The following is a 23,807-nucleotide window of genomic DNA, read 5'->3' as shown; positions in this document are numbered from 1 at the left end:
CTGTAATCATCTGTCTGCATGAGCACCTGTTTCAGTTTGTGGGTGGAATGTATTAAGCACTGAGTAAACTTTTTATATTTGAAAAAATATTATAGTGACTCATTTGAATATGACAATTTTGACAAGAAACAAGTAAAGGCAACTGAATCAGAGCACCTCCAAAACGGCAGCCTGTAGTTTCCTAAAGAGAAATCGGCTTCATTACAGCCCTACCTGTGATCACAGAAAACAGAGGAAAATCCCAAAATTAACTTCCTGAAATGAAATTAGTACATTTTTGGGACAAAATCACACATTGTTACACTGAAATAAGTTTTAGCTTGATCACTTCTTTGCATTTTTTGGCATGATTTTTGAATGCTTAGTTTATACGGCCCCCAAAGTAAAGCCCCTAAAACTTGTAATTAAGGAATTTGGAAGGGAGTTGAAGCCCAACATAATACACAAATGCAAAAAAACACAAAATGTCAGCAAAATATTCAAAACGTCAACAAGAGTACACAAAGTTACAACAACAACTCACGAAAAGATTCCAGAATTATACAAAATGATTCATAAAACACATAGAATTACAACAAAGACAAAAAAAAACAACCCCTTAAACACACGATACCAACAAAATTATGCAAAATGACAGTTAAAAAAAAACATAAAATGACAACAAGAACGAACATAAGAATGACAAAAACACACAATCATTCGAAAAATAAACAAAACTACATTATCACTTTCCAAAATGACAGAAAAATGACAAAAAAACTCATGAAACAACAAAACCACACATGTTCTTTCATGTGTTAATGCTCAGATTGGTCATTATTCTCAATGCGTACATGAATGTTGATAATGTAATTCTTCTTTTTATGGTAGTTACAGCATAACTTAAGCTGAGAGAATGAAAGTCTAATACCAATAAAAGGTGGTAGAAAAAAGCAGTTTAGGTTTAAGTTAAATCAACTGTTCTTTAATCCACACGAAAATCTGTTACTGAGTCCAATAAACTCATTATTTTTGAGCGTTGAAATGTTTTCGCAGTCCACACATTCCTGAATACTGACCTGAGGGCCGGGGGTAGAGTAGCTTAACCCCCTACCAATCCACTGATCTGTGGACGATGCAGTCATTATAAGCTCCTGCTGTGAAACCCAGCACTGGACACACCCCTCAAAACTAAGAGCCAAGTCCTAAATGAAGAGTTCTCCGACTTCAGGGCAGTTGTGCTAAAAGTAAAATACTGACAAGATGCATCACAAAAAACATTCCGCTTTTATATGTGCAAAGCCATCTCATGTGAGGTCTTTAAAGAGTTTTGAAATGAAACTTTGCACAGGCTTCTGGACGATATGTGTTTTAACTTGGCCTGATCCAGGGACACAACACAACTGAGCATATTTTGTGAAAAACTACTTTGTCTTCCACGGGACAAGCCTAGGTTCATGTTCTGACATGTGGTCCAGGCTTAATTATGTTTGTATTTATAATTAAAGCAATACACATCCCATCACATGAATGCACACTAAATAATAAAACTTTATTACTATTTTATGCAAGAAATATCTTTGGTGTCATTTATGTCAACATTGAGCCTCAAACACATGTAATATCCCTTATTCCCTTTACACGTGGGCATCGCCATTTTGGAGATTTTAGCCAGTCACTGTTCACATAAGTTGTTGTTATGTCAGGAATACTCCTCGTATGTCCAGTCCAATAGATAATCTATGGTGAAATAGTATTTCAAACCAATGTTTTAGTGCTTAGTCATATGTCATTCAGTTCTGTGGACATTATGACGTTCTTAAGAAGACCAGTAACTTTTGACAGTGCACTTACTAAAAGACAAGAAATTAGTCTTTGAAAACGTCAGTGGGTGCAGCATTTGTATTCCACTATCAGTCATTTTACTACAGATCCAGGCATGCATCTGTGACACCAGAAAGGTTTGAACATTGTGTTTGAAGTTTGGGTTTACAAGGATCTCTTGTTGCATTATTTTGTTTCAAAGTCAAAAAGTTTAAAAGCAGTGGATTCATGAGCAAAGACAGAGTGCTTTGTCTGAGAAACAGGGTCATTATTTTAATGCCAAGTGACTGAAAACTAGTATTTATTCAATTTCAAATTACCTGATTCAATTACTTTTGAAAAAGGGAAAGGTTGTTTTGTATCAATGGCCATGTTTATATGGGAGCTTTAATCCCTCTTTAAATCAGAATAAAAGTTAATTCCTCTTTAAACTGATCATGTAAACACTTAATTCTTTATGCTAATTTAATTCCAAATTAAACTTAAATCCTAATTAGGTGGCTGGTTTATTCCGATTTTAATTCTGAATGAGATAATTCCTCTTTCTTGTAAACACTTAACTTGCTTAATTCCACTTTACAGTTAATTTGGGTCGTTCTGCGCATGCGCGATTAACTGCTATGATGACATAATCCAAGGTGGCCGCCCCGACTAGAGCTCACCGGACAGCTGGCACTAGGACCCGAAGGTGGAGTAAATGCGGCCCCGTACTGCATTCACCGGCTGTAATATCACCAAATTTATAATGTTCCTGTTGTTAGAGCTACTACTATCTTTAGCAAGGAGCAACTACTTATTCCTGGTGATTAGTTCTCATCTCCTTTCCGCTCTGCTTTCCAAACTGTAACCGTATGTTATTGTCGAGCTGCTGCTTTAAAACTATAATCAAAATAAAAGTGAAAACAGTCCTCATGTGTGAACTTCTGTTACAGCCGACAATAAAATGTTTGTGTGTTTTGCCCGATAGACGTGACACATCACATTCTCCCACTGTCCAATCAGAGCCCTTAACAACTAGGAATGTGCGATATTTTATCATTTATGATTTATCGTCAAAAGCATTCTCACCGTTAAGAATTTGTCATCCCATGATATAAATTATGAATTCCCATGTCGGAAATTAGCGAGGGCCACGGGCCATTTGTCCCTCAATTCAGCTAAGAATGCCCCCAAAAAAACTGTGTTCCACGGACCAAAACTGCCCGTTTGTTGTCATCTTATTATTCTCTGGAGGGGAACGCTGTTTACGGGAGCTCTGACATGCACCGCCACCGCCGCCTTCACACACCGTCGTCTGTCTGCGTGTGTGAGGTGCTCATACATCATGGACCGCTACTTGGTTAAAACCAGATAACCATCCATCAAAGGGAACCGATTCAAGTTCCTCCATCAGATCCACCCAAAGTTCCACAAACAAGGGGACAGAGATGAACCTGTAGCAACGATTATGAACTGGAAACTCAACTAAAGCTAACTATGCTAAGCTAACACACAGACACACAGAGCTAATGCTAACCACTCCAAATAAGGAACAGACCAAGTAAAAAGAACACGTCTTACTGTCATAAAGCCACAGAGCCATCGATTTGTTTATGGTCAGATTTAACACTTGTATGAAAGGATAAAAGCTAAACATGTCACACGTTGGGTGAAATAAATGTTAGCATAAGTATTAAAGGGGACATATCATGCTAAATCCACTTTTTTAGCCCTTAAATGCATTTTGTTGTATATTTAGAGTGCTTAGAAGTACAGAAAAAATCAAATTAGTCTCTTCAGGTGCTCCGTAGATATCTTTATATTCTGTTTTGCTCATATTTTTCAATCTGTTTCGATTTTTCTATTCTCTATTATGTTTTTTGAACTATTACATCACAGTATTTGCAGCGGAACTGCCAAATTAGTACATCAACTCCAGGTCCAACACTTCAAGCAATCCGCCATTTTTATTTCTCGCTTTTATTTTGTAGTCCAAGCTCAAGGATGCCGAAGTTACGAGAGGATAAGTCAAAATGTTCGGTTGTTGGATGTAGTAACCCACACGCTTCATTACACCGTCTCCCAGCATCAGAACCTTTTCGAAGTGCCTGGTTGAGTTTTATTTTTCACGGAAATGTACCCACATCTGTGGGTAAGGTCATTTTTGTGTGCACGAAGCACTTCACGGATGACTGCTTCAGCAACCTCCGCCAGTATAAAAAAGGATTTGAAGAAAGACTTTGTCTGATTGAGGGTTCAATTCCACGACGAACAGAGCACTTCGGTAAGCTGTAAATAACGCTAAAAAGTGTGATGATAAGACGTCCCTGTCATTGTTTTGTTAGCATTAGCAGTTGCACCGTCTTTATATGTTAGCACTGTGTGCTCGTTTTAGATCCTTGATGATATGGCCTACGTGATTAAATTTAAGTCTAAAGTTTTCATTAGTCATTTCATTTTGCCGTTTTTGTCTTTGAAAAGACTGTATTAAAATGCATTTCGTGACGTTAGCTTGGCGCTAGCGTTAGCTCGGTGCTTGTGTTAGCTCACTTGTTAGGGTTCTGCAGGTTCATCATCTTCATTTTCATCTCGCTCCGCTGGGTCCGACTCTGGCTCGAACATGTAAAGCTGGATGGACAAGTCTTCCGTTGTTGACATTTTGTAAATAACCTCTGAATAAAAAGTTTATGCGCCGCTACATAGCCGTATCTCTTCTATCAAACTACAAAAATGGCCGAGCAGGGTGGAGTTGAACCGAGTGTCACCTGAAGAGGGGGCGGGGTATGTAGTGTCTCATTTGCATTTAAAGAAACCGCACCAAAACGAGTTGCTCTCAGAAGCACATCAGAAAAGGGGTAGAAAAGGGGCCTGTGGAGCTATAATAATGAGGAATTCAGACCCAAGCATTGCAGTTCCGCTTTATATAGACCACAACTGTATGATTTATATGTAAAAAGGAAGGATTTAAAACCATGATATGTCCCGTTTAATGTCACTATTCATCCGTCCCAATTTGTGAAACCCAATATTTTTTAATTATATTTCGCGTGTTCACAGACAAAGCTGGTACCATTAGACTAATGTAACTATTGAGATTATTACACCAAAATATACTGAATGATTAAATCATCAGCTTGATCTGGTTTAATTATAGGAACTCAGAGAAATATTAACAACTCCCAGACCTAAAGCGGAATTAAATAAAGCCGAAATAAACCGGTTTTCCATGTAAACCTCAATACGAGAATTACTATTTCCATGTAAACACGAAGCAGAACACTTGAATTCTGAATGATTTCAATCAGAATAACTAATTCCGAATTAAAAAACATCATGTAACCTTGTGAGGAATTCCTATCCTGCTTCTTGTTGTACTCTCTTTTTTTGTGTTCCATGTTGTACTCTAAGTACTTGTTTCACTTCAGCACATTCAGGTACTACAGTGTTTTGCTTAATTATGCTGCCACCGACTGGACACCAGGAGTTTATTAATGAACATTCCTCTCCTTCCCACCTCCCCTCCCTGGAAGAAGCATGTGAATATAGGGGGTAAACGTGTGATTGCTTGTCATTTGACATATGTAGCTGGCAGCGGCAGTCTAGCCGTGCAGACATATAAACGAACCGAGGAATATGTGAAGCATTTGTTTTACCAGCTGCTAAGTTGCCTACACAGAGCCTGCTTTCTGTCTCCCAGGAGCTTCTGGTTTTATAAACTATCTGTGACATCCACCAACTGGCCACCATGATCATTGGACGGATGTCTGTGATGTACATCTGTGTTGGGAAATGTCAAACATGACAGTAACGGTCACAACTTGGCAAGATATTTTCTACATATACACAGCTCCAGAATGTTGTGTATGTTTTTTTTTTTAATACATTATTTATAATAATGTGATTCACATCCTCAGCATTCGTGCATCTTTTTCGTGCTAATCGTAACACATTAAATTACCTTTCATTTACAAAATGAGATTATTTAAAATGTGTGTTATCACTCATTCATTCCATTATTATGAGTGATCCATCCAAAATCTTGGTTCTAAAATGGCCCAAAAGTGATTTTTTCGGTTTTCGGTCGAAACACTTTTCTCACCAAAAAGAGCGGCGATGTTTCAACACATTTGAGCACAAAAGCGTCTTCTGAGCAGAGTTGACGGGGCATGAAAGTGTGATTTATATTTTGGTTCACTATATAAAGATCATTACTTGGATGGGATTAAAGCAGCGCGCATAAGAAATGATCCACGCCGCAAACAAAAGCACAGCGACTACACAGAGATGCGCACACTCTGTGACCTAAATGCACTTTGTGTTTTAATGAGAGAACATATTTAATTTGGCTCTCTTTCAGCAGTCCAGACAGTTATAGGCATGTACAATACTATTTAGTGTATGAGTTGGGACAAGTTAAAGCTGCGATATGTAACTTTTTTTTGGCATCATTTGGTCAAAAATCCTTAATCATCTGTGAGCATATTGTAATCAAAGTGTTCTTAGTGGACAATAGATCTATTCTCCTTCTCCTGGCTCTGTAAAATTACATTTATAAATCCAGGAGCGTGACGCTAGACTTCAGCCAACCAGAGATCTTTCTGCAAACACGTGTGCTCCATGAGTTGTTTTTGGCGTTACTATTGGCTGCTCGACTGAAATCGGGGGCTTTCTGGTAGCCTCGGTAGTAAAAGTGTAATGACGGACGTCCCAGAAAAAGTCTCCATAACAGCGTTAGACACAACAGTTACACAGCAAATCAAGAGGAAATAGGCAGACCGAGGGAGAAGCAACAGTTTAAAGCCACAAACATACTGAGGAGGAACGGATTGTTTTGTGTCCTCGTGGCCCCTCGTGACTGTGGAGGGTCCTCCCAATACACACTGGTGTCAGAGAGAGAGCGATTACAGACGGGATAAATCGTGTGGAAACCAAGAGAAGCTTATTCAAGGTGAATTCATTTTATAGTCTGGAAGCGGAGTGATGGTTGTCAGTACGCTCAGAGAGGCAGGCAGCTGGGAGAGAGGATTCTACATATTGCAGTGTTAAACATTTTATTTTATTTTTTTTTTATATTGTGCATTTATGGAATGTTAGTGCTAAAAAGATATTTTGCTATTTTAATTGATTTATTTTTTGAAGCATTAATGTTCATTCATACAAATGCAATGTTTTAATTTTAATGTTAGTACACATTTATACTTATCCTACTCATAAATGCAATGGGACTAATTATTTGCATACTATTTTTTTTCGGTTTTCAGCCTTGGCTTTTTCATTTTCGGATTTTGATTTTGGCTGTGAATTTTCATTTTGGTGCATCCCTAAACATTATGCTCTATAGCGAAGTCAGAAAAAGGGGGCACCAAAATAGTTTGGGAACCATTGGTTTAGAAGAGGCATGAACCTAGATTTATAAATGTTGGAGAAGTATTTCTTCAATAACGATTAGGGATGTAATGATTCACTCAACTCCTGATACGATTCGATTCACGATACTGGGTTCGCAATACGATTCTCTCGCGATTTTTTTTTTACAAAATGAGACAAATGAGGACTGAAAAATATTCTTTTTTTCTTTGGAAAAAAAAAATACCGTACTATTTTTTTTTTTTTTTTTTTTTTCTTTCATTGTCAAAAGAATCCCTTGATAAACTATATAGCCAAAATGCTTCCACACTTCTGATTTAAAACACGGTGGTGCGTCCTGATTTTCGAATTCTAAAAAGAATATCGCGCCCTTTGCTGTAAAAAAATAAATTAAAAAATTGTAAAACTTTATCGATGTGAATGGTAACACCTTCACGATGAATCTTGGTTGGACTAGATTTATGGGCGACCGTGGTTCAGGTGGTGGAGGGTCGTCTTCTGATCGAGAGGTTGGGGGTTCGATCCCAGTACCTGACTGTGTCGAAGTGTCCTTGGGCAAGACACTGAACCCTAAGTTGCTCCCAATGGTCGACTATCGCCTTGCATGGCAGTCCTGTCCCATTGGTGTGTGAATGTGAGAGTGATTGGGTGAATGAGCTGATATGTAAAGCGCTTTGGGACTGCTTCAGTGTGGGGATGAGGCGCTATATAAATCTAGTCCATTTGAATCTTTAGATCACTAATAACGATTAATGCTTTTGTGATGGTGTTACTAAAGAATGATCTAAAACATAGCTAAAGTATTGTCCATATTTGGTAGTTCCATTGATGCTAAACTGGTAGGGATGTAACGATTATTCGTAAGGCAGTTAAAAATCAATTCATAGGTATCACGGTTGATATCGATTTTTTGAAAATTGAATCGCAGTACTTTTTTTATCCACAAGTGAAGGCGGCGGGCGGAGTCTGCTAATACTTTCTGTCTGGCCACCTTCTACTCTTAAATATGTTAATAAATGATTCATTACCCCTTAAGCACCGAAAGAATATCTGTAATATTACTTGAATATCTGTAAAAGTCACGTTTTTATATTAGCTCTGTCTACTAGCATAGCTTCTCTTCTTCACTGCAAGATATCTGCATGCCAACAGACCACTGTATTACCAGCGCCCTCTGCTGGTCCAAACAAATATGACGTAAATCAATGTAATCACGGTTTTTTTTTTTTTTTTTAAAGTCCAATTGTTAAGGCACAAAATACATTTTCAGTTGTACTTTTAAAAAGAAAAATAACTATTATGCAGTTTTGCATTGTTTATTATAGAACCAGAATTTAAATTAATGGGCTTCATTTTCATTTGTATTATAACTTTATTTATTTCATTCCAGATTTATTTTTAGTTAAATTGCATTGTTTTGAATAGTTTATCAAGGAATTCTTTTGACAATGAAAAATAAAAGGAAAATAGTACAGTATTTTCTAGTTTTTTTTCCCAAAAAAAAAATGTCTACAGTCCCATTTTGTAAAATAAATCGTGAGAGAATCGTATCGTGAACCCAGTATCGTGAATCGAATCGTATCGGGAGTTGAGTGAATCGTTACATCCCTATAAACTGGTCTACATGGCAACAGGCAATAATGTGTGTGTGTGCTTTCTCACACGAAGGAGATAGCTGAACCAAACCTTTCCAGCTCTGTCATTTGAGATCTCATCTGTAAATCGTGGCACCTTTTCTCAGGGTGTCTGAGCACTAACATTCCTGAAAAGCCAAAACGAATATTGAGATTCAGAATGAATGCAAGTAATGCGGTGAAAGAGCAGGTGCTGCCTCAGCGTCTGTAAATCATGGCGAGTATCCCACGGCCATGTGTTTCCCTTTTTTTAGACACCAGAGGTTGCAAAATGTTCTCAGTATTATTTGCAGAGTTGAATACATTAGTACCAAAGTTTTGTGAACTCTGTGTTTGAGGAACAGTTTTTGTTGTTGTTTATTTGCCTCTCTTTACGTTAAGAAGCCAGAGAGTTGACCAGACATTGACCAGACAGAGCTGAAGTCTCACAGCAGTTATTTGTGATTTATATTGGTCATAGTGAAAAAACAGTGGTCTGCAACTGTGAGAGAGTCAGTTATCATGCTACAGACTCATTTAAAGCCTCCGATGAGAGCAGAATGTTTGGATTCACACGTTTTTGTGGGAATGTTGGAGAGCTTTCAAACTGATCTCTAAACAAAGGGACTCGTGGACTTCAGGAGGCATGTTTGGGTGGTTAAAACATCAGAATAAACCAACTACGAACAATTCCTTATTTCAATTTGTTTTCAAACTCAAAAGGGGGAAAATTTTAAACATTAGGAGGTTGAATTTAGTATTTCTCTCAGGTTTTTTGTTCTTCTTTTGTTAAGTCATATTATTTGATTTAATAAAAACTTTCATGATTGTCCCGAGGCTCAGGCTTGCCTCCTCTCGCTCTCACGTCTCATCTATTACAGCCACCACTGCTTTTGTTAAGGGGAGCTCGTTTAGTTTAGGTTGCCACAACCCATCTATCAGCCGACCGATAAGAGGCCGAAGCCACGCGTAATTTCTCCCTAGGTTTGGTCATTGTTGTTGACACAGTTTCAGAGCCGGGTTATATGATACTCTCGGTTGCTCTGCCCTCTCGGTGTGAGGCCACTCCTCTTTTGCAGGCAGTGTTCCTCTGTGGGCGAGTCCCTCAGTGCTGTCCACATTTCACTCAGATCGGATTCATCCTGTCTCATCCGCAGAAAGGTACACTGGAGGAAAGTTTGTCTCTGTGGATTTTTACTTTGTTCTCGCTAAAGTAAGTTGACTTACTGTTTACCTAACTCTTTCACTTACTGTGTATGTGTGTGTCTCACTTGTTTTCTATTTTTTGGCGATATATCAAGATTCATGATGTATTGCATTTTCTATTTTGGTGATATAGAAAATTACAGTATCACCTGTATATCGTGTATTTTTCATAGCTTATTTTGTTTAAAAACGCTTGTTTTAGAACTTGCTTCTTTCATTACTTCTCAGAACAGCATTGAAAAGCACAGTTAGATGAATTTCTGAGTGCATCCTAACCCAGACCTTTGCCTAAACAAGCCACACTAAATAACTCACTCACACATGCTGTCTTTTATAGAAGAAAAAGCCAAAGGTGGCACAATTTGTGGAACTGTTTGTTAATAAATGTGCCTGTGTGGCATTTTGCATCAGTATATTTAACCCTGAATTGTCTTTCTGGTCAGACTTCATTTGAATTAAAATTGTCGAGATTTATATCATGTATCTCCATTTTGACAAATGATATTGAGATATGAGTTTTAGTCAATATCGGCCAGCCCTAAATAGTACGACCAATATGCTTTAACTCTTTAAGTTTAGTCCTTTGAGTCATCAGTCTGAATGTCTGTCATTTATTTGGATGTTTCTAGTTTCTATTTCTAAATGGGATTAAAGCCTCACTTTGCATCCATCGTATAAATGTTGTTTTTTCATAAGAGGTTTCTGGGACTGTTTTGCTTTTACTGTTCGTATCAAACACATTATAGATCACATGAGATGAGTTACTCTTTAACTGTGTAGATGTGTGCTCCCTTTTCAAAACTTTTGCTTCAACAATCTGTCAAAGTTGAGTATTTTGTTAAGTCGCAGAAGTTTTAAAGTGTGTTTAGAGTGTTACTCATGCTGTAACCACTAGTGTCACACTGAGTATATAGATAACAAAAAGCACAGTGTACTCTTATAAATGTGGTTTCAGTGTTGGTAAGTTTTAAAGTGTTTTTAGCCTAATTAAGTATGTGTGACACTCACCTAATGTCCAAAGTTATATGTTATATTATTATTACTGTCTTCTCAGTGGATTCATTGTTGGCTGATTATTAGCGCAGGGGCAGCTGGTCATTGATTTGTAATAGTGGTTCCTCAAAACACACTGATTACCAGAAAGGTTTTTTAGTTTTAAAGTGAACCACCTCCCCTGTGCACTGGAATGTAACCACCGCTACACTCCTCCATTCACTGAGTTAATATTAAAACTACCGATCCTCCCTGTTACCATTTGACACCAGCTGGATGCATAACTCACACACTGGTGAGACAGTCACAGCAGGGAAGGGCCCAATGATGATCCCATTGTCAGAAAAGTAATAAACAGCGGTCACAGGACACTCCTGAGACGTGTGTAGTCATTTAGGAAGAGACCATGACTACACCTGTCTGTGAAGTCGAAGGGGGGAAGTCACACCTGAATCACTGCGACTGACTCAAATCTTATAAGACTAATATTAATGTTTGTGTCTGAATGTGTTTGTTTGAACTGCTCTGCTCACCTCTCACTAATCCTACTGATAACCATATTTAGCAGTGGTGGCGTAAAGGTTAAGGGAGCGGGCTTGTAATCAGAGGGTCATCGGTTCGAATCTTAACTGGGACATGACTGTGGGATATTAAGCAAGTACCTTAATTCTATTCGTGTAGTACTTTGCTTTGAATAAATGTGTCTACTAAATAAAACTCTAGAACTGCAGAATTGTAGAACATATTCAACCAGGAGTTGTATGCTGAACTACTTTTAACCAGACTTGATTTGTCTCAAAATCTTTTAGACATTCTAAGGAGTAGTAACTTTTTAAACTTATGTTTAGTTTTGGTTTACTTTACTTGATTACGCACGTGTTTTAATGTTTAGTGTCGATCAAGGCTGATACTTTATCCACTTTAATCTTGGAAACGCTACTTTCTGATGAGAGGGACAGCTCTTTGTGTTGATACAAACATATATTACATTATGTTGAACAGAAACTTAAAAGCTATTGCCAAACACAGTCACACACTTGAACTTCCAGCCTTTCACAACAAAAGTCCACTGGCTAAACACTTGAGAGAACTCATTTTTACTGTATTTACTTCATCTAATAGCTTTTATTTGGTTAAACATACCAGCTTCCTCTTCTCTCACACAGGTCAGTTGTGCCTATATTAATATACATAAATAATGTGTGAATCAGACAAGTGAAAATCAATGCCGATCTATCATTTACAAAGAAGACTGTGTACTTTTTCACATATGACATGGTACATTTAGTATCTTGAACCTGCATTTTTAAGTGGATTCATTTATATACAAATTGTGAATACACACTTCATTCGTGTGCATTCTGAAAACAAACCACCACAAAATACTGCTCATTATTTAAGAAAATCGTGTGAAAACGTTGTTTTTCAATAAATGACCTGTTGTTTCAATTTCAAACGGCTCTGTTCTGTTCTGGCGGACAATGTATTCCATATTTTGTGTAAATTTGGGAATGTATTAGTTGGGCATTAAACAAATTTATTGAATTTAAAATTTGCTTTCACAGGTCATGGTGTGAAGTCATCGTTGGTTTTTCGTAAAAAAACAAACAAACAAAAACAACAGCAGGAAGTCGATCCGCTGACATGGAAGGTAACGGAGAGATCAGCGACACTGACAGCGGCATCATCCTTCATTCAGGTGATAAAAAGTTTCTATACAAGCGTATATTAAACAGGCTAGAACACACACTACAACACATCAGAACAATCAATGCATTGAGCTGCTTTTCAACACATTAAGCCCAAACAGAGCTAATCTTATCACCTCACCTTTAGCACACCTGTCAAACAACACTGGGTTTAATGGCTTTTGTGACCAGATGCCAGATAGGTCTTGACAGCTGCATCAATAAATAAAAAGACTACTAAAACTAATTAAATTAAATGCAACTTTTATTCATCTTGTACGGTTTTCCGGTTTGTCAATATCAAAGTAACACATTATCCTTAGTTTAATGTTTTATTTTCAATTAGAAGTTATGGCATTTGTCTTTATATGTTAAAGAAAACATTATCTTCTCCAGTGTTTAAATTTGGTTGGTGGGGAGGAACTTACTGTACATAATTAATTGTCATGTCATTGAATCACAATAAAAAAAAAAAAATTAAAATGTAAAGCTTATTTTTTTTTAATCATGCATTCTAGGAATGTGCTGCTTGTTTTTAACTCTTTAATAAAACAAAAAACTAACCCCTTCTGTCAATCAGAATTTTGGATCAGAATGATAATCAGATCAGATCCATCAGCCCTGTGTACCTCATCAGTCGGACAGCCCAGTGTGATCAGTGTGTTCTCTTCTTGTTTTGCACTGCCTAGTCACTCCTACTTGTTTTGGCCTATTGGACATTCTTGCCCTTCTAATTGAGCCATGTGATGTGTTTGCTCTGCACAATGAAAAAGTGTCGGCCTGAAGAGAAAAGGGGGATTGTGGTTGCAGGAAGAAGAATTTGCTGTCTTTTTGTTGTGCTGTCACACTTATTTCCTGTCGCCGCTGATATTTGTCAGTACCCGCAGGGACTCTGTTAATAATCTCTGAAGGTATGTGGTGCTCAGTGCAGTTTGACCTAAGCCACTCCCACGGGTCTGAGACTAATCTTAATTCCATTAGTCACCCGAGTTACAGACGGCACCCAACATAGAATCACAGTGTTTATAGATACCAAGATCCCGATACTGGTTTTGTCATTTCAGTGACACTGAAAGAGAGATTAAAAACAAAATAAAAGGTGTATTGTTATGTTGGCTGCAGGTTTCTTGACAAAAAATTGTGCTGTTGTCAGCGTATGCATGTTTTTATATATATTTAAATTTTCTGTCATAGCCAAGCTACTTACTTAGGAAAATAAGTTTTATTAGATTTTAATTTTCATCTATTTACATTTAGTTTTAGAGAAGAGAGGAAAGCTGAATAAGTATGTTCATGGATCATGTTATCTTTCTGCTGATGGGCCTCATTGTGTTTGTGCCGGATGTGTTTTATGATTCTACCCTCATTATACCTATAAACTCAGGCTTGTCTCTCCACTGCTGTGCGGCGGCATTCTGCTGCACTCCGAAATGACCGACTGAGTACCGAAACAACGCCTCTGTGATGCAAAGTCAACAGAAACGCTACAAAGACGGGCTTTGTTACAGGACTCCTGACTATGATTTGACCTCTTTATTCTAAAGATTCACTTTCGTTGTTTTTTTTGGATTAATACATTGTGTTGAATAAATGTTGTGATGAGCACTTGGCCTTCATTATATCCCCACACTTTATTTTCTACCAAAAAAATCAGAATGTCAACAACTTTCATGGCAACTAATTGTGTTCAGTTTTGTGCCGAGTTTCTGTAGGATTTAGGGATTAAATGTCACTACTTCACAAACAGTCTCCTGCACACACTGACACAGCTGTGTACGCGTGCTTCTTTTTTTTGTTGCATGCTGTAGGCTCTGACAGCCCAAAGGCACACACCAAGGATGTGACCACTCACACACGAGCCATGAAGGTGAAACACCAGGAACTCCAGGACAAGCTGGACCGCTGCATCCTGGAGCTGAAGAATCTCTGCATCCGAGAAGCTGTGAGTAACAGACACGCACAGACCAGAAGGTCCAACATGATGAAGCTGCATCTGCAACGTGAGATAGATAGATAGATAGATGTGAAGGAATTTTAGCATTAGGACGAAGCAGCGTGAAGCTTCATGAATGTCTGTCTTCTTACAAAGTTCACCATCCACATCTCATTAGCTGAAGATTTTTAACATGAACATGTAATAATAGTGCAATTTCCATGTTTGTGATTTTGGCAGCGGAACTAAAGTGAACTTAATAACTCTGAATTAGTTTGAAAAGAATGCATGCACCTGCTCTCAGATTGCACAAAAACACATTCTCACTTCCCGTTCCTTAAACTCGAGCTTTTGAAAAGCACAAAGTATTACAAAAATAGACCAGTTAATGTATTTGAATATTAATCATAACTTCCCAAGAAACAATAGTTCTAAAAACTCCACTAAAGGTATGACATTATCTTGTGTGAGTTGCTTTGTAAATTGTCCCATTGTGATTTAAAAAAAAAAACTGGACATTTTCTCAGATGTAGTTGTCTTGCAGCCATGCGTCAATGCCCCAGGCTTGAATTGCAGGACTGATCATTCTTTCCTCTTCACACTCGGGATGGGCAGTCCTGTTGGGACATGCTGAGGTGAACGAATCAGAGTCATGATACCCCCCCCCCTCCCCTCAATGACAAAAGAACAAATCACCTCTTTTATGGCTGTTTTTAGCCTTCCTGCCTGCTTGAGTGTGAATATTCTGCACAACTTAAAGTAACGTCGTTATTCGACTTTCAGCAGAAAGTGTGAAATCCTGTATTATTTTTCTAATAAAAAGACAAAGAATGCATTGTGAAAGTAAATCTATGGGCAATCACAGAATTGTGCAACCCATTCCTGAACCTGTATGTCTGAACATGCAAGGACAGCTCAACAAGATACTGTTACATCTCATCAAAACCAAAACCGTGTTGGTTTATCAAACTTTGTGAACTTACACAAGTCTTCGTCATTGCCTTTAAACTATTTATTTGTTACCTAAAGACAAAAATAATTATGAAAACATATTTTAAATTATAATTATTTGCTATTTGTTTAGGAACTGACTGGCCGCTTGTCTGAAGATTACCCACTAATGCCAGGAGAGAAACCTCCTGTGATTCATAGACGTGTTGGTGCTGCGTTCAAACTGGAGGAACAAAACATACCTCGAGGATCAGAGGTATGAGTCTGTGAAGGCTGCAGTGTTACTCATGCTCTGAAAATCAAACATCGCACAACATTCTCTTTGCTCCACTTTCATATTATTTGCAGGACTCTGAGCTGAGTTTAGTTGATGCCGAGTTGGCGCTTCAGATGAAAATCTACGAAGCGGCACGGAAGCTTTGGGAAGAGGGTCACTTGAGCAAGGCAGTTAGAAAGAGTCGGTTACAGCAGTGCAAAAGAGAGGAGAAGAAACTCCGACGGCTTCAAGAGACGGCCTTCCAGCTGCGTCTGGAGCACGGCCGATCGTCGCCTCTACCTGCTTTTAACATTACGCAACCAGGTGAGAAACATCTGCCAGGTGAAGTGAAACACTTCCTGACGTAAACCGTGCACAGTCACAGTGCACGTTTTGACAAAATGAACAGTCTTTGATCACATCTTGAGTAACTTGAATTTTTGTTTCTAGACATCGGCACATCTGATGACAGCTCGCTCTCTGACGCCGTGGTGCTCGATGAAGGTGCATATATACTCTTATAAGTTTAAGCTTTTGTAAATTAAAGTTAGGTAGAATAAGTAGGTAAACAAAACTAAAAGAAAACATGAACAAACTTCTTTATTTAGGTTAAAAAAAAAGGTTATAACTTCTTTGGTTTCTAACTATAATGAAAATGTAATGAAAATACTACTTGTACAATGAGTTAAACACTTAATTTTCCCTAAACCAGTGGTTCCCAATCTTTTTTGTCCCTTTTCATGTCATAAGTACAATCTCCATAATTTCATATGCTTTTTCATTTGTGGAACAGCAGGCTCTCTTAAACCTCTAATTGTGTCCCTAAGGCTTAATCTACAAATTCAAAACAATGAGTGGAATTTATTTATTTTTTTAAATACAGTGCATGCAACTTATGTGATTGCTTCAATAGTAAGTGAATACAGTCTTCTTTGTTAAATGTAGCTACAGTAATTATTGTCTCCTTTTGTCAGAAGTGCGATAAAAATGGCCTCTGTAGCATAAAATAATCCTGTTTCAATAAATTACAAGAAAATATAGTATTTTATTAGTAAGTAATTTATTTATTTATAACGCGCTTTTTGCAGATAAAATCACAAAGTGCTGTACAGAGCTGTGGTGAAAATACAAGTGCAACATCAAAATAGAATAATAAAACATGGGTGCATATACATCATAAGAGCAGCAACATAAATGGATAATAAAAATTTAAAATCCATTTAACGAAAAGCGTTTCTGAAAAGCGAAGTGTTCAACAGTTTTTTAGAAGTGTCCACACAGTTGAGCTCCCGGAGAGACTGGTGCAGGTTATTCCAAAATCTGGGGGCCACAGCCTGGAACGCCAGGTCTCCTCAGGTTTTAAATTTTGTTTTTGGGATCTTTAGGAGACCCTGACCTGAAGACCGAAAGGCATATTGAGCAAAAGTGCTGTTTGGGAACCACTGTTCTAAACCGTAAAATATGTTAAAGTTGAGAAATTAAGACAGTAATTGTGAAGAGTCGAGACATTAGCAGCACAATAAAGAAAGGAAAACTTTTTTTTAATACATTAACAGTGAATACTTCATTATTGACAACGCAACACCTGTTTTCTGCACTTCTTTCCAGAAGTCACGAGTCAGTCTTCCTCTCAGCCATCCTCTGGGCCATCTTTCTCAGTCGAGGTCAATCCTCCACTGCCTCCCCCCACCTCCTCACATTCCTGTGTTGACGGCTCCTACACGTCTCCGCTTGCAGCACCGCTAACCCCCAGCCAATCTCCTCATCCCAGCCTCGACTCCAAGTTGAGTTTGACCCCAACCTCCGTGTACGATCCTCCCCCCATTCAGCACTCTCCGTGGTCGGAGTCCAGCCTGGACCAACCGTACCAGAAGAGCAGGAAGTCACGTTCCTCTAGCAAGGCGAGGTAAAGCTGATTGTCCATCATGAGTCCTTACCTGTTCTTCAGGTTTTTTTAGTTTGAAAGAACTTACTGTGATTAGTGCAATGACTTCATAGAACTGAAAATTATCCTCACTTCTGTTTGTTTTCTGTCGCTCTCAGAATGCTTCTGTATACATATAGGTTCCTTAATGAAACAAACAGATGAAATATAATATGACCCAGCACAACTTTACATTAAATCAAATTGGACTTTGGATAGAATGTAAATATTTTTTCCATCAGACTTAAACTTGATTATATGTGATATTTATAGCTGCTACCCCCAATTTTTTATTAGATACAATTATAGTGTTGCCTCATAGAGGCAGTAGTAGCCTAGTGGTTAAGGAAGCGGGCTTGTAATCGGAGGGTCACCGGTTTTAATCTCACCTGTACCACCACTGTGGGATGTTGAGCAAGTCCCTTAACCCTAACTGCTCCCCGGGCGCTACACTGTGGCATTTCACTGCATTTAACCCTAACACTGCATTTAACCCTAACACTGCATTTAACCCTAACAGGTTAAAGCTGCAGTTTGGAGAATCCTCTCTCCGCTCCGTTTTGAAACCGAAACTCAACCTCACTTACCGGTGTCTTTTGTGAACGCTCTTAGTGACTTTCTTCTCAATATAGACTAGTGACGAGTGTATGGATCTTATCTAGTGTTATTGTAGAATGTTCTGTTGTTTTAGAGACTCTAACATAAATACACAAATCACTCTGTAGTTACTGTCCTGAGTAGCGGCTGCTGCCGTCGGCTCGTCCCCCCCAGAGAGCTCACAGAGGCGGCTATAATTCCACTGATAACCATCACTCCGCATCCAACCTATAAAATTAATTTACTTTGAATAAGCTTCTCTTGGTTTACAAACGATTCATCAGGTCTGCTCTCACTCTATCTCTGACACCAGTGTGTATGTTCCTCCTCAGTGTTTGTGGCTTAAAACTGTTGCTTCTCCACCTCGGTCTGCCTTTTTCTGCTTGATTTGCTGTGTAGCTGTTGTGTCTAACGCTGTCATGGAGACTTCTGCTTAAATGTCCGTAATTTTCACTTTTACTACTGAGGGTACCTGAATGAGTATGACTTCAGATGAGCAGCCAATAAGGGTGTGCTAAAATATCGACACAACAATATATCGCAAGGTTTCATCTAGCGGTACGTTATCTATTCACTGGCGCCAAATATTGATATTTATTCATTTATTTTTTCTTATTACACAAGTTAAGTATAGGGCCCTATAAAACCAATGTTAATAGAATCACAGACGGAATCAAATGGACAGAATCTACATGAAATGTTTCACCGTGAGGCAAGGAACGTTTTTTTATGCGGAAGTGTTTCTGGGGAGCGCTCATTAGGTGCACCGCCCTCCCTCTCCCGTCTTGGCTATAAACACCGCCTAAACCACCTGAAACCTCGTCTAAACTGCCAAAAAAACTATGCAAATCATCACTGAATCCTAAAAGCAGAGCCGACTAGTGCCTACTTAACTTTGCTGTGCTTGTAAAACCCTGTCCCTTTCTCGTCAAGCCGACATCTTATCAGAGCTACAGAAGATCCGTGGGAAAAGTTGTGTGTTGTTGTGGATGAGACCATCGATGCCAGGGTAATGCACTGACTGAAATGTTTATTTTTCATATGCAGGGAAATTTTCCAGTTTTCATAAAACAAGTTCATTCTGCTTGTTAAGCAGCACTGATATGTGTCCATGTCTACAGAGAAGTTGATAATAAGAGCACTGAAATTAATTCATTTGCACAAACATTATTTCGAATCAGTCTTCCCTTAAAGACTTAAACATAACACAAGGACATGTGACTAGTTGTGGTCAGTGTGTGTTAAGAAGAGCCACTGTGCTGTATACACTTTATTTTACTTGGCTGTCATTCATGTGAAATTGATTGACAATGTTTTGTAATTCCTGTGAAATGGATTCAGTGCAGTAGATACATTCTGAATTTCTTCAGTGACAGAGGTATTGTCATGTATCGTGGGTGAATGTTCTCGTGATATATCGATTATCATTGTATCGTGGGCATAAGAAATAAAAATATTGCGATATATTGTATCGCGAGGTAGCTGGCGATACCCAGCCCAAGCAGTCAATAATAATGCCAAAAACAGCTCACGGAGCACATGTGTTTGTAGAAAGATCTCTGATTGGCTGACATCCAGATTCTAGGAGCGTCATGCTCGTGGATTTCTAAATGTCATTTTACAGAGCCAGAAGAAGAAGACGAGATTCACTGTCCACTCAGAACACCTTGATTACAATATGTTCAAAGATGATTATGGATTTTTGACCAAATGATGCAAAAAAAAGGTACTTATTGCAGCTTTAAAAGCAGGTTTAACCCTATTGGGTTAAATGCAGAGAAAGAATTTCACGACGGTGATTAATAAAAGATGCATTATTATTTTTATTAGATTAATGAATCTAGCAAAATTTACTCCAAATAGAGAGGAAAAAAGTTGAAGGTTGCTGCATGAAAGTTTGTTTTCATCTCCACACTAAACACCTAAACATTCTGATATCTCGGAGGTGTCATGTGAATCATTGTCGTCTTTGTCTGGTGAAAAAAGGACACAAATCATAGTAAGAACAACAGTTAAGTAAACGCGTAACCTAACAACACGTAATAAAAACACTTGGATGCATGTGTTTACGGGGCTCCACATCCCACAGTGCAATGCGGACAAACATCAACAAATGGAGTGTTTAGAGTAAAGGTGAAAACAAACTTTCAAGCAGCTATTTCCACCTTTTTTCTTTCTTTTTGGAGTAAATGATGTTTTATTTATTGGTCTATGAGGCATACACAATGATTTTAACTAATAAAAAAAATCAAGGTAGCAGCTTTAATTTGTAGTTTAACCAGTGAAGGCAGGCCAGGTTCTCTTCAGTGTTGGTAGGTAACGCATTACCGCCCAACGTCACTTTTGACAGTAACTAGTACTGTAACGCAATATTTTTTTTAAAGAAATAACGCAGTTACCGTTACAATATGGTGCGTTTGTCCGATACTTTGCTAGCTGCAGTGTACTTCCTGTTAAAGTGGCGCTACATGTTTTTGCGGGATGTCGTGCCAGACACGGTAAAACAGTAGAAGAAGAAGCATTGTCATCATGTTTCTGTGCGCCAATCATGGCGAGTCAATACGAGAGCAGGACGAGCTTCTCAGAGTGAAAATACGTGCATTATTTTTGTCTCCAAAAGATGCATCAGTGAAGCTAAGCTAACGCTGCGGCTGGATTGTAATGGACTGTGACTGTTATCCAGGAACAGGTCAGCCAAATTATTGCACGGTATGTTGTTGTAAATAAACAGCCTGTCGCTGCTGCTGAGTCACTGCTAACAGCAGCTCATTAGCCTGATTTGTTTAGCATTGTGCAGCTCAGAAAAATGCTTTGAATTTGTTTTTCCACATTTATTTTCATAAGCATTTTCAACAGCAGAATGTGCACCTGGAATACGCACAGCTTACTTTACATTACTGCGCTAAGGCTGAAAAATTACTGTTTTAATTTTGGAGCAGCTGTTTTGTGCTTTATATGCACATCATTTATGGTTGTTTTATAGCAGTTGATCAACAGTGGATTATTATATTATTACAGCACTGATATGAAGCTGTATGGACACAAATGACCCAAAATAAATAATACATTCTTTAATTCTAAGTAACTCAAAATGTACTTTTTCCAGTAATGCATTACTTTTTGGTGTAAGTAATCAAAATAGTAACTGAGTTACTTTGTGAATGAAGTAAGTAGTAATGGTAAATAATTACTTTTTTCAGTATCTAGCACATATCTGTCAAGTTTTGGATTTGAAAATAAGGGAATTTTTCTGGCGCCCGCTACGAGTCGTCCCACCCGCCCAACCAAGCTCCAGTATCCCTTATAATTTAAGATAGGTGTACAATAAATCTAAAATACCCACTTGTCAACCACTTACTAAATACAATTATGTTTATTAACATTAAAATGCTGTGAACATTCCTACTAGGGCTGGGCAATATGGACCAAAACTCATATCTCAATATTTTTTTCTCAAAATGGTGATATATGATCTAAATCTAGATAATTTTATCAAATAAAGTCTGACCAGAAAGACAATTCTGGTTTAAATTGGCCACAAACACCACACAGGGACATTTATTAACAAACAGCTGCACAATATGAGCACAATATGAAATTAATCTAACTGAGCTTTACATGTTGTTCTGAGGAGTACAAGCAGGAACTCCTAAAACTAGTATTTTGATACATAATAAGCTATTATAAATATATATATAGATATATGAAATATTATAGTTTTCCATATCACCAAAATAGAAAACTCGATACATCTTGAATCTTGATATATCGCCCAGCCCTAATTCCTAAATTATAAAACAACCTAAATAAAAACATAAATGTGTATATGAAGCACGTGTGTTTATTTAATATACTTAGTTTATATACAAGTCAACACGTTGCATATTTACTGTTAATTTCACGTTGCTTGTCTTTAAATTAGAGATTAACATTTTATTTTATTACATATTTTCTTGTAATTTCTCATGCTCACTCATGTGGTTCTCTGGTATTCACTAATGTCTTATTAGACACATTTATTACAGACTTTAAATTCTTTAACACTTTTTTAAAGCAGTGTATATTTGTGGTGCTTGATTGGCTGATTTTTCATGGTGATTTACGTCATTCCTTCCGCTGTGGTAGACGCTATAATCTCAGTTATTAATGTAACAGAACGTGTAACTGTGTCACTTCCTGCAGCTCTTTAGGAAGGTAAACTCTCTGTCACATTTTACAACGTATTTACACCAGTTCTTTGTTTTTTTCACCGGAACGTCTTCATTCATCATCTCTCTTCTGAGTTGTTTCCGGGTTTGGTGCCGCTGTCGGTACTAATCTCGCGAGAGCTGCCACCAAGCCAGGCCATTTCAGGTGGCAGTTCTTGCAAGGCTAGTGACGGCGTTCAGTTTAGTAAGACATCTTTGAATTATTATTACATTACAAAACGGGATATTTACGGGAAAATAATAATACGGGAAGATGGCGGGAAAGAGGGGTAAAATACGGGAGTTTCCCGGCCAAAACGGGATACTTGACAGGTATGAACTAGCACAACACTGGTTCAGCTGTTTCTATTATTTTGTATTAGCATACATGAGAGAGACACCTTTTATCAATGACATATTCTTAGTTTTCTTACCTTTGTACTCTACAAGAAAAGTGAAGCTTTTTGAATAGAAAATATTTTTCTGTGTTCACATTAGATCCTAGTAACTGTATCAGCCAAGTGGATCCAGTGACTTTCACCAAGACCAATATAACATGACTTTTTATTACAAAGTTGGGTCATTCTTATCTCCTCCTGCACTGTTCTCTGCTTTTGCTGTTAAGCTGCACCAGGTTGGATTTTTCCAACGCAAAACACAATAAATCTGACAATAATAATGAGACATTGACGCTGCAGTGTGAAATCACTGCCTGGCAGACCCCTGCCTCCAGACTGTTTTGTGAGAATTTATGAGCTTCTGCCTCAGAGGGACAGATTAATGATGAGTACATTACAATGAACAACAACATGTCAGGCAAGCCTGTGTGTTTTTGTACAGAATGCATGTTACATTTGTCCTCCTTTGTGTTTTGAGTCTCATTATAAAAGCTAGCCCGACTCTTCTTTGTTGTAGGAGTCACTTTCAAATGTGAAAAATGTTTCCTGTTTAATCTAATGTACATGTTTTTGAGATATTTTTTTTTGGCACAGGTTGTTGTTTTTGTAAAAAAAACTCCAAATGAAATGCATATCCGGTGCTCAGTGACTAATATTTAAAGAATTATGACTCATATTCTGTTTGTTGTGTTAGTAGTCCAGCCAAAAGTGAGCTGTTGCCACCGTTGGAGGTTTGCATGGCTCAGTGTGCTCTGCCAGTCCAACTGTCCCATCTGAAATTGAGCCGCACCCAGTCGAGCAGTACACCTTCCACACCAGAGATGCGTCTCCACAGACAGCTCTCCCTCAGGTAGCTCCACCTTTTACACACCTGCTCTACTGTCAGAAAGAAGCTATATTTACTGATATGTA

At 38.1% G+C, this 23,807-nt stretch overlaps 1 protein-coding gene across 3 annotated transcripts in view; it reads left to right on the top strand.

Moving 5' to 3' along the window:
- The window catches only part of inavab (innate immunity activator b), a 31,588-nt gene that overhangs the window by 3,761 nt on the left and 4,020 nt on the right, over positions 1–23,807 (top strand). Inside the window, exons 1-8 of one of the 3 annotated variants that reach the window (XM_028447735.1) lie at positions 9,863–9,975; positions 12,527–12,660; positions 14,458–14,591; positions 15,667–15,789; positions 15,882–16,113; positions 16,240–16,293; positions 17,398–17,695; positions 23,593–23,745. In XM_028447735.1, coding sequence (XP_028303536.1) covers positions 12,606–12,660; positions 14,458–14,591; positions 15,667–15,789; positions 15,882–16,113; positions 16,240–16,293; positions 17,398–17,695; positions 23,593–23,745 — 1,049 coding nt within the window. In that variant the 5' untranslated portion in view covers positions 9,863–9,975; positions 12,527–12,605. Of the gene's footprint in view, positions 1–9,862; positions 9,976–12,526; positions 12,661–14,457; positions 14,592–15,666; positions 15,790–15,881; positions 16,114–16,239; positions 16,294–17,397; positions 17,696–23,589; positions 23,746–23,807 lie in introns of those variants that run through there. The other 2 variants (XM_028447733.1, XM_028447734.1) reach the window with 2 other exon arrangements.

The sequence above is a fragment of the Gouania willdenowi genome, chromosome 5, assembly GCF_900634775.1.
Source record: "Gouania willdenowi chromosome 5, fGouWil2.1, whole genome shotgun sequence".
Lineage (NCBI taxonomy): Eukaryota > Metazoa > Chordata > Actinopteri > Blenniiformes > Gobiesocidae > Gouania > Gouania willdenowi.
Note: the sequence above shows the minus strand (reverse complement) of the source record. Positions and strands in the feature narration are given on the sequence as shown.